At 43.8% G+C, this 11519-nt stretch overlaps 1 protein-coding gene across 3 annotated transcripts in view; it reads right to left on the bottom strand.

Annotated features, from left to right (window-relative positions):
* Positions 1-11519, bottom strand: part of BEND4 (BEN domain containing 4) — a 33664-nt gene that overhangs the window by 2119 nt on the left and 20026 nt on the right. For 2 of the 3 annotated variants that reach the window (XM_027056146.2, XM_027056153.2), the window contains 2 exons: positions 9983-10074; positions 3150-3390 (listed from right to left, as the gene is read on the bottom strand). In XM_027056146.2, coding sequence (XP_026911947.2) covers positions 3150-3390; positions 9983-10074 — 333 coding nt within the window. The remainder of the gene's footprint in view (positions 1-3149; positions 3391-9982; positions 10075-11519) is intronic. The other variant, XM_027056158.2, reaches the window with a different exon arrangement.

Here is an 11519-nt window from a genome sequence, read left to right as displayed (position 1 = left end):
CCTATGGTGGCATCTGTTCACATTTTTAGAATGTTAACTATTTCCGGAAACACAGCAAATATTGTTGGCATGGTATTCTTTAAGCTGCCACTAATCTGCAGATTAAGTGCAACAGGATTAACAAAATCTCAATGACTGAGAAACTGCCCAAATTGTAGCTCAGAACAGATTTTCACGTTCTCAACATGTATCATAGGTTATGCTTATTTCTCTCATTAGAATGTCCATACATGTACTGACAAATTATTTCTTACATCAGATTTCTTCTAAATACTTAATTTCACCAGAAGGCAATCAGCATGCCTAGAAGGGTACATATATAGAAAGTAGCCAAGGCTCCCATAAAATAAACTCGGCTTCCAAATGACCTATTCTTCCTGTTTTCTCAGGGGGTCAGGCCACAGGTATAACTCCTACCTGGCTATTTTAATATGAGCCCTTATAAACTGAAGTGAGCATTTTGGAAAAAGTTCTAAGTCAAACTGTGTTATTTTTGCATAGCTGATTCTAAGTCCAATGTGACTATTATTTACACAGTTTCCTCTCCAACACCGCTCCCTCTACAAGACAATAGGTCTGGTTGTAGGACTGGATTTGTCTAAAATTACTGCGTGCAATTCTGGCCCTATCTGCCTTTGGGAGATGCTGATGCTTTTCAAGTACTTGGACCTCAAAAATCTCAAGAACTGAACTGTGCCCATCTTAGTAGATAGAGTCTAGCTCAGCTGAGAAGCAGGGGCATCACTGAGTTCACTGGCATTCCCTTCAATTTTGTTCCTGGGGTGAGAACCTCGCTCATCTCACCGGAGTCCCAGCCTTGGTTACCTTCCTCAAGGGAAATAACAATGTTTATTCAGCAACTCATCCTCCAAAACTGCCAGAATCAGATGGCTTATCCTTGGGTGCAGGCCTGGGAAACACTGAAGGCTAACTCCCTGATCCTCTTCTGTCCCCCTCACACCCCTACTGTATTTAGTAAGTATTCAATAACTGTTGTAGTTTCCCGTCGTCTCTGTCCAGACTCTTCACTCCTATCAGCAGGATTTAAAAGCTAAGGAATGAGGACACTGTGACCTTGCAACTCTGAGAATGTGCCCGCTCTATGACACCTCTCAACCTCCACCTTCTCCTTAGTGTCTGTTGCTGACACAGGACTTTCTCTAATATTGTGGTAAAGACTATTAAAAACTAAATGCAGAGTTCACTCCGTTACACAGATAGGAAGCATCTTCACAGGCCCTCTTCCCTCTAAGGTCAGACCACCTTCAGGAAGGGTCAACCTGGAGTTTGGTTCCATTTCAGAAAGCACCCTGTTTTCAAAGTGTCCAATGGTCTGAGGTTTCCTTGGCTGTTCTAATCTTGCTCACAACAGGGATGTCCACCTTGGGAATCACCAGGTCTAAACCTTTATGAAAGGGATGCCATCTGGGTCACAGGAAGGCCTTAGGATTTCAGCCTTTGGGACAAGCATATAAACACTCTAATTGGCTGCCCCTGACACAAACAGTCACCACGTTCTGCCTGTGTATTCTCCACCCATGGGCTGGGTGGAAGCCTGTGGCTGTGTCCCAAGGTGAGGCGCGAGCTGGAGAATGTAAATTCTGGTCAGCCAACCTGGACTTTGTCAGTGTCACGGTGGGTCAGGCAACATGCTCAGGGCAGCAGCACTGTGCTTTGGGATGCATGTTAATCCCCCAGTTTCACTGACTTGCTGGTTAAAATGTAAACCATTTAGTAAGAATTTCTGGAAAGGGATACAATTGTGAGGTCTCTTGTCCTGACTCCCCTTATAAGCCCCAGGGCAACTTCTTGGAGTACAGTGTTCCCAGGAGCGCCCCAATCTCACAAATGCCTCTGTCACTCTTGGTGAGTAACGCTGTCAGCTCTAATGATGTTGAGAAATAAAGGAAACTCTGGCTTAGTCTGCTAAGACCCTGGAAATTTCCATCACCCACTGAGTAGGTGGAATTTTCAGACTGGCCAACAGGCGGTGCTCTGGTTCACCCATGCCTAGGGGACACTGGGGTTTTCATTCCTGGTGGTTTTCTCAAGGATGGGCCACCTGAACCAGAATCACCAGCAATGCATGTCTCTCTCACTCCTACTCCAGATGTGCTAAATCGGAAGCCTGGGGGCTGGGGGGGAGGCACTGAGGAATTGCAGCTGCTAACAAAATCTACACATGTCTTAGGCACCCTGATGTTGCCGAATACTGTGGGCATCCTGGGAGGGAATGCTGGAGTGTCCTTTCTGAAAACAAGGCCTCATCAGTAATGATGTTTCTTCACTGTCATTTCTTCGCCAGGAAATATTTTGATCCCTGTCTTAAGTAAATTATTAGTAAGCCTTTCCAACCAATAAAATTACTAGTGAATTATAAAGGTTAATGTTTGAGCCTTTTGATGTGAATCTGTCATGTGTGATCAGTGTTCCTGGTGGCGCTATAATGTTTCTACTTGTCTAAATCTGTGTTTATTTGCACCTGCTGAATCAACTGTGTAGCTCTTGATTCCTCCTCCTCACCCTCTGCCTGGCCTACCACAGTGTAGATCAGCTGCAAAGTAATCAGTTGTTAATAATGAGGAAATGGTAGCATCTAAGTAGTATTTTTAATATAGAAACTTCAAAAATGCTGACAAAATAAAGTTTGATGGGGCCAGGAATACTTTAGGCACCCCAATTTTAAGGGAAATTAATTCTAAATAAATTTAATAAGGAGTTAGGTGCAAGTACTCTTGAGGAGGTAGCTGGCGGGTGGTGGGAGGCACAAGCTGCAAATGGAAATGGGATATATCATTTTACTAATTTTTGGCAAATTCCACGTCCTCCCTTCCTCCGTGCATTTCCCAATGCTCCAGTTTTGCTGGAGGTGGCCTTCTGTGGCAGCAAAGAAACTCTAGATTTAAAGCGTGAAACATGAGGTGCTATGCAATGCTTATGTGCCACTAAGTGAGAACGCCAAGGCTAAAGCAAACGAAGGTGTTTTAAAGAACTTCTCGATACCAAGTAGATGGGCCACATGAAGCCTAGAAAGGTCTCAGCGGAAAAAACCAAAATACAGTAAAGGCTGAACACTTGCACGGGGGAGCCACAGCCAATGCAGTGAAATGAGATCACAGATGGTGACACTGAGCGGAAGGATGCAGTACCTCGGAGGCATGTTACTTTAACTGGATCCAGAGGGCGTCTTTCAGGACCTGTCTCTCCTGACTGCACTGACCTTTTCCTTTTCCCAAGGCCGCATGAGTACTTAAGCTCATCGGTTGTGAAAACAAATCTGATGAGGTATCGAAGGAGCCGTCTCCCATCTTTCTTTGAAGAATTTACCGCCTCGTCCCACTGTTTGCTCGTTATGTAGACAGGATAGTTGTTCAACAGCTGCTTGCTTCCCTGGAAAAGCGAAGTATTTTCTCATTACCTTAACTTAGCCAGCCAGCCAGCCAGCCAAGGCGATCTCCATTTCAAAGGCAAACATGCTTTTTAACCAAGTGGCTCTGCTGACAATGAACCAGGTACTGAAGAGCACAGGTAATTGCTCACACTGAGAACGGGCACTTTTCAAATTACATTTGCATTTTCTATAACAAGAGCCAATGAGGTATAATGAACACCTTTGAAAGAGGAGCTATTTATAACTTGCATTTTAACAGGTAGGTTAAAATGTGTCAAGATCCAATGACAGGGAACAGTATTTAAATATAACCCGTAACTTTCCTTTTCAATCTATTAAAATATGCAAAAATGACTTTGAAGAGTGTGATCAAACAGGTCTCTTCATCCTTTGGTTGGCGGTTAAGTATTTTTAGAAATGATGCTGGTGGTCTATTTTCATAAGGTATTTATTACTTGTGCTTAATTCGCCTAACACCTGATAGCCACTGCATAACAGTGGAAATGACATTAAAAAGTGAATTTAAAAAAGGGAGAATTGTGAAAACTAAAGAAAAAAAAATCAATAACGCAAACCAGGTTTCCTCAAATTCTAGCTTCTGCAAATGCCACTATGTCAACTCAAAATTTTTCTTCCTTTTCATCTTCTTAATTTATGTCTGCTATAAAATTCCCAGGCTCAATAGCTGCAGTGGGACTAATTACAGGAATTTCTGTAACATTTATAAGCCATGTTTAGTCAATTCCACCTACACAACCATTACTTTAGTTCTGGTTGTCCATAAAATTCTACAGTCCAGGACAAATTAATTAACCCATGATCTTAGTTTTAATGTACTCCTTCCCTAGTAATTAAGGTGTACAAAATAAAGGAAAAGCTCATTCAGTTTTACAACTCTGCAAATTTACTACAGGTTATAAATTTGGCACTGTTTGGGTCTGATAGGGTTTTATTTCAAAAACTGCTGTCAGTTGAGCACTGAGAAGGGCAAATGGCACAGGACCCAGGAGGAAAGGTGCAGACAAGACTGTCCCCTAAAGCTGCATGGAATCACACCCGGGGAAAGTCATCACCACATTGGTCACACTTCCTTGAACTAGAAGGAGTGTGGCTCAGGTTCCTTGTTATAAGGGAGGCAGCTGAGGCACACGGTTTGTACTCTGAATTTAGACCAGCTGCAGTCTGAACTGAATCTTGGTTCCAGGTGTTATTTGTGTTTCTTGAGCAAGTGACTTCAACTGGTTGCACCAAAGTTTCCCTGTTTATAAAATGGGAAGAACTAAATTATCGTGGGTTTAAGACTTGAGTATAGGGGAGCATGAACCAAGACTTGGCTCTGGTGCTGTAAATGATCACAGATGGGCAAGAGCCCAGAGGTTCAGAAAGGGTCCCCTCAGCCCAGGCTGCTCTCTCACAGCCCGGGGTGAGAGACGGAGGGATGACAGGAGTCTGAGGTAGCACAGAGAAGCAAGGAGGAAAGATACAGAATCCAGGAGGGCAGGCAACCATTCCAGTGAGCCAGGGTGTGGGGGACTGAAGAGTCAAGGTGATTCCCAGGTGAAATGGCAGTGTCCTTCACAAAGACAAGGAACAGAGAGAGGGTCACGGCATGGAGAAGGAGACAGATTGCAAGGAAGAGAATTCTCCTGCTTCCCATGCACAGGGAGAAAAGGGTTTACCAGGGTTGTGATTAGTGGAGCTCTCAGGACAACAGGGTGGGGCCCGAGGAAGGTGGAATCCAGGGCTGGTTGCCTCAGACCACAGATTGTGTCAAAAAGTATTTCTGTGGAAGAACATTACTGATAACCGCCACCATTTACACAATCAGCGATGCACAGACTGAGGCTAGCCCCGTGCACTCTGTGGCCTTGGCCTCTTCGCTGCTCACACGTGGTGCTGCCAGTACCCTTGCAGAGCCGGGCTCTGGGGCAGGCCTCAGACAGGTGACCGACATGGAAGCTTCAGCTCTGTCTGTCAAACTAAGGATAATGATCCCCGCTTGCAGCTTTGTGGTGGGGAAACCACCCATCTCCCCACCTGAAGATAAGCCCATGAGGGCTGGGGTTTTTAGTCTGTGCTTTACTCAGTGCCTTATTCTCAGGGCTGAGAACAGTGTCTGACACACAATAGGTGCAGTGAATATCTGTACAATGACTGATGCAGTAGACGCTAGTGTGGCTGCTATGAAGCACACGCTCAAGAATGGTGGCTACAATGAAGAGTTCTTTCTTGTTTTCTTTCTCTCTCTTTTTACTGCTGCGGCACTGGGACATGTGAAGAGCTTCTGATGAATAGAAATGGGCAGAGTGAAAGATCTTTAAGGAGAGCAACAAAGACAAGGGGCCATTAAAAGCTGGTACTAGGGACAGAGGGCTTCTGCCAATCCTTAATTTAAGATCATCCTTTCAGTGATGGTCCTTGGAAGTACACCTGTCAGCCTCAGAAAAGGAGACTGAGCAGTGGGTTGTTAAACCTTTTACTTATTTAATGTTGTGCAAGTTTTTATTATTATTAAAAAATATTTTTAATGTTTGTTTACTTTTGACAGAAAGAGAGAGTAACAGAGTGAGAGCAGGGAAGGGGCAGAGAGAGAGGGAGACACAGAATCTGAAGCAGGCTCCAGGCTCCGAGCTGTCAGCACAGAGCCTGACGTGGGGCTCCAACTCATGAACCGCGAGATCATGACCTGAACCAAAGTCGGACGCTTAGCCAACTGAGCCACTCAGGAGCCTCTAATACTGTGCAAGTTTTAAAAACAGCTTTCCCGGGGCGCCTGGGTGGCTCAGTCGGTTGGGCGTCTGACTTCGGCTCAGGTCATGATCTCGCAGTTCATGGGTTCGAGCCCCACGTTGGACTCTGTGCTGATGGCTCAGAGCCTGGAGCCTGCTTTGGATTCTGTGTCTCCCTCTCTCTCTGACCCTCCCCCATTCATGCTCTGTCTCTCTCTGTCTCACAAATAAATAAACGTTAAAAAAAATTTTTTTAATAAATAAATAAATAAAAACAGCTTTCCCTTGGGTGTCTCAGCTCATTGGGCAAGACAGGGTTCCTGTAACTGTTTTGCCAAGGATGTTAAATCCTTTTCCAAGGTCTCACAAGACAAAAGGTGGAACTAGGAACCTGGTCCTTGAATTCAGAGCCCACCCCTAAGACCAGGGTTGAGTCTGTTTCAAGATGAGAGGTGCTGGAGATGAGGGAGCTCAGAAACCAAGGAATGAACTTTCTCAAATCCTTAAAAAGAATCCACTCGTACAGAAGAGCTCAACAGCTCTCCAAAAAATGAAGCTCTCCATAAGTGTAGAAAGACCATTTGGAGGTAATTTTCTTAAAAAAAAAAAAAAAAAGGAAAAGCAGGAAAAAAGTAATTTACAGCCCCGAACAACTCAGATGCTCCCTGTTTTAAGGATGAGATTTACCATACTGTTTTATTTTTTTTAATGTTTATTTATTTTTGAGAGAGAGAATGTGAGCAAGGGAGGGGCAGAGAAAGAGGGAGACACAGAATCTGAAGCAGGCTCCAGGCTCTGGGCTGTTAGCACAGAGCCCGAGGCGGGGCTCGGACCCATGGACCGTGAGATCATGACCTGAGCCAAAGTCAGATGCTTAACCAAACTGAGCCACCCAGGAACCCTGAGGTTTACCATACTGCTTTACCATAGTTAATAGAAATAAAATGTGATCAATAATATTGAGAAAATGCCCACATGCCTGAAATGACAGTAAAAACAGCATAATAATGGCGATGATGGGTAATAAAAAAGTTTGAATATTCCTATCCAGAGGAAATGTAGATATGTCCCTTTTTTATGTTTTCATAAATTCTGATTGCATAGTCTCTTCAATTAGCCACCAACAGGTTATTAAACTCTCATCTATAAATCACTTTGAAAAAAACCAATACAAAGCATTCATTTAATGCATTCACAGACTCAAACAAATGGAAGACATATTACTTAACATTTAAGTAACTTCTGAATTACTCTTAGGAACAATGTGCTCTGTGAGCACAGAGAGGGTATGGCAATCAGGGAGAACTTCTTGGAGGAAGTGAGCTTTTTGGAAGTGTTTTTCTGTATAACAGAAATGTCAAGTTGGGAAATGTGGACCCTATTCTAGGGAGTAAACAAAGGATTTCAAGCATGTGACATTTATTCTGGAATAAATACTGGTTTAGAAAACTAACTTCCTAGTGTGGAGAAAGGAGAAGAATATGTTGCATAGTCCAGGTAAAAAGTGTGGGGTGAGAGGTAGAGAAAAGAGACACTACTCAATGTAGCTGTGGAACAAGCAGATGTCAGGAATGAGGAAGGAATCAGTAATGCCTCAGAAATTTCTGCCTGGGGTTGCTGCTGCCTTTACTGCAGAGAAAACAGGGGTAGGGATGGGCATTCAGAGGCCATGCCATGAGTTTGAGGGTGCAAGAGCATTCCATTGTTGGTCAGCAGTTGGACACAGTGGCTGGGAGTTGGGGACGGGTGGCCCAGATCTAGATTTGGGACTTGTTAACCTGCAAGTAGCTGGTGTTCAGAGAGAGAACATAAGCGACTGGAGAAGGGCAGTGGATGGTGAGAGAGGGAGATGAAAGGTGACACTCTGGGGAAATGGTGGATGGAAAAGGACAAGGAAGGAGAAGACAGTCCTGACACTGAGTCCAAGAGAAAGCATGGAGCAGAAAGGTGAGGTCCTGGGGATAATGGGAGCTGGAAAAAGGGCCCCTGCACTGGTGCTGGGAATGTCCCCAGGGCCACTTGCAGAGGACTCTGGTAAGTAGTCAAGGTGCAGCCAGATTCTTGGGGGCAAAAGAGCAAGTTGGAAACCAAGAATGGAGTAACAAATACAGACCAGTCTTTCAAGTGTTTTAATCTCTAAAGAAATGAGGTGACCATTCTGCAAGTGCCTTCAATGACAGGCACTGGAGACATGGCCCAACCTTCAAGGAGCCTGATGCATGGTGGTGCACAGTGGAAGGGTGGACAGAGACTGCAGTGCGTGATGGGAAGAGAAAGAAAAGATGATAATGGAGAGTGTGTGGGAGCATCAAGGGAAGGCCGAGTTTCATGGTGTTTGATACTCAGAGGAGTGACCCGGTAAATCGGTGCACAAGACAAGGAATAACTGATGGCACAAAGCCCCAGAAGGGGGAGGGCAGCATGGATGAAAGAACAGGCGTGGATGGGTAGCCCCACCAAGGGGCAGGGGCATGGCTTCCTGGGGGCACCAGGTGTGCCAGAAGGTAGGAATCAGTGCAGCAGAATTCACCGGATTGACTTCAACTTGGTATCGCTTACTTTTTTGCAGAATTCAAGAGAGGGAGGGTGGTGGCCCCAGGGACGGGGCACTGGAGGAAAGGGGCAGACACTCTGAAGTAGCTCCTCCAAACTTCAGGGAAAGGGAGTGACTGCCAAACGTGTCTCATGCCACAGGTGAGTTTCCGTGTCTTTTCATTCTCTGGTCTATTTTATGTGCAGAAAAGTGGGGAGTGGTGTTTTCTTGTCTATCTTCGGCAGCAAGGCATGGGGTCAGGGTGGGAATGGCAGGTGTGAGGCTGGATCTATGAAGTGGATAGCACAAGGATAGAATTTTTTAATATTTATTTTTGAGAGAGAGAGAGAGAGAGACAGAGAGAGAGAGAGAGAATGGGGGAGGGGGAGACAGAGAATTTGAAGCAGAATCCAGGCTCTGAGCTGTCAGCACAGAGCCCGATGTGGGGCTCAAACTCACGAACCATGAGATCATAACCTGAGCCGAAGTCAGACGCTTAACTGACTGAGCCACCCAGGCGCCCCTTGAGAAAGGAATTTCAAGATGATTTCAACTAGACACAGACAGTATGGAAGGATGTGTGAAGATGAGATGAGAAGGTCCACAGCCTGCTGTCACCAGTGAACAATTCACCTTGCCAAAAGAAGCAAACTACCTAAAAAGAGCTGACATACTGCTATCAATCTAGGACATTTCTAACCTCAGCACCATACAGTGCTGTTGTTACTTCCACTGGATTTAGGTTCTAAAGTCTGTATGATTAAAACAACATATTTCAAAACCGAGCCTTGAAAATCTTGTAAAATGTACCATGTTTAAACTGACATGCCATTACCAGCAGAACAGACCCTTTCTCCTACACTTTGGAAGGGGCTGTGGTTGCTCCTACCAAGGTCCAGAGGAAGAAATGCTCATGTTTCAGAGCCCAGGGTCTGGTGAACACTCATCTAAAAATCAAGAAGTGTGGGAGGTGCCTTAGAGCAAGAGGTTTTTTGGAATACTGGCTCTGCCAGAGAAGGGCAGGCTGGTGTTTCCCATTTCAGCCCCTGTGCCGCAAGAATGCCAAAAGACTTGCCTATGCCATTTAAACTGGCATTTCTTTACCACCCCCTCTCAAGAGTACAGCGCTGAATCTTGGTGAGTCAAGTACATGCATGATCTTCCTCCAAAGTACATGGACTCATAGGTAATAAGCACCACAGACCTCAGAGAGTCAAAAATGTGTCTTGCCGGCCATCTGTTCTGGCGCACCCGTGGAAGCTATTGAGAAGCTTGGTCTGAAGGAAACTTCAGACAGAATGATGTCTACCTTCTTCCCTAGGAACCTACCTCGGCGGGCTGGTCGGCTGGCTGGGGGATCAGGAGCTGGTTGTGATGCTGCAGCACAGTCTTCAAATAATCCAGAACGGTCTGGCAGGGCACTGGGTGGGAGAGATGGCAACGATTACACATTAGCTACCCCGGGACAAGGAAATCAAAAGCTTTAAAGTTTGAAGAGATTTTTGATGTAAACATCTAAATAAAAAAAGACTTATTTTCTAAAGGAAATAAAATCTTCTTTCATTTGACATCCGTAGTTATTTCAGTTTGTAAATACAGAACAGATGCTATGATTTGGGGAGAATTTTTAGGCTCAGCACAATTCACTGAAAACTTTCAAGTCATACTTAAAGATGGATTTGGGTCAATAATATGATCAATGAACCACTCACAGAAGATATGTATCTTGACTTTGACTCAAGTTGTAACATCAGCACTCAGTGATGTTTTTTAAAACCAAGGTACTGCAAACTAATGTTTTGCCAGTTTTTAATTAATAATATAATGCCCAATTTTACTGACAGATTCATTCCTAGCTCTGCAAGCAAGCAGGAATGCCATGCAGTGTAGACCTGCTTCCCAACGTGGATACAGCTGGCCAGGGTTTTTACTCATCTGGTCCAATACAGAGTTGGTTATTGTGTATTTCATTAACTGTTGCACTAATCTTTTGAGGTTGAAGCTCATAGATTCATTGAATAATTACCATAAACTAAACAGATAGTAACCCAACATGGTACATTTTTTGTACCACTGCAGAAATAATTCCTACATGTTAAGATTGATATAAGAGCCATTTCAGAAGTAGTACTAATTGCCTTTAAAGGTCTTGGTAGCTTAGTTAATAACCCAGTTTATAGGAATTATTGCCACTATCTGTCTCAGATGTGTGTTTTCTTTAGCTTTTTTTTTGTCACAGTAAAGAAAATAATGAATATTTAACCGAAATCCCCAGTTTAAAGTATCACTACTGCTTCTTGGTTTTTCTCACTTTTTTTTTTTTTTAAAGATCGCAAACATAAGTTATCATCTTTATCTACACAGCTAATAGCTTTGGGTTTTTTAGGTGACATCACGTTGTAATATAACAAATCAAAAAACTACATCAACATCCTTTTGAAGAAGCTGAATGATAGGAAGTAGAAGTAGTTTAAGAATCTTGCCAAAAAAAAGTACCATATATTCTTAAATAATCATCCTTATGGACCTGTGTATTATAGACCTGTCACAGGCCATGCCTAAGCAGTCCTTCGAATATGGTCTTCAAATTGGAGAAGCATTTGCCGAATAACCACAAACTCAACAAAAAGAAGGCATACGTGCATCAGTTTGAAATAGGCCTTTTATTAAACCAAAGTTTAGTAAAACCTGTCTGAAATAGTCCTTTTATTAAACCAAAGTTTAATAAAACCTGTCAAGTACCTCTAATTCACTGGCCTGTTAAAAGTCTAACCCACTTTACTGACGCCACAGCAAGAATGACTCTTTTGTTAATGGCATTGACTGTGGGGGGAAAAGCAGGAGACCTGAGAAGCTAACGCTGAGT

The sequence above is a fragment of the Acinonyx jubatus genome, chromosome B1, assembly GCF_027475565.1.
Source record: "Acinonyx jubatus isolate Ajub_Pintada_27869175 chromosome B1, VMU_Ajub_asm_v1.0, whole genome shotgun sequence".
NCBI classification, from domain to species: Eukaryota; Metazoa; Chordata; class Mammalia; order Carnivora; family Felidae; genus Acinonyx; species Acinonyx jubatus.
The sequence above is the reverse complement of the archived record's forward strand: the minus strand, read 5'-3'. Positions and strand labels throughout refer to the sequence as shown.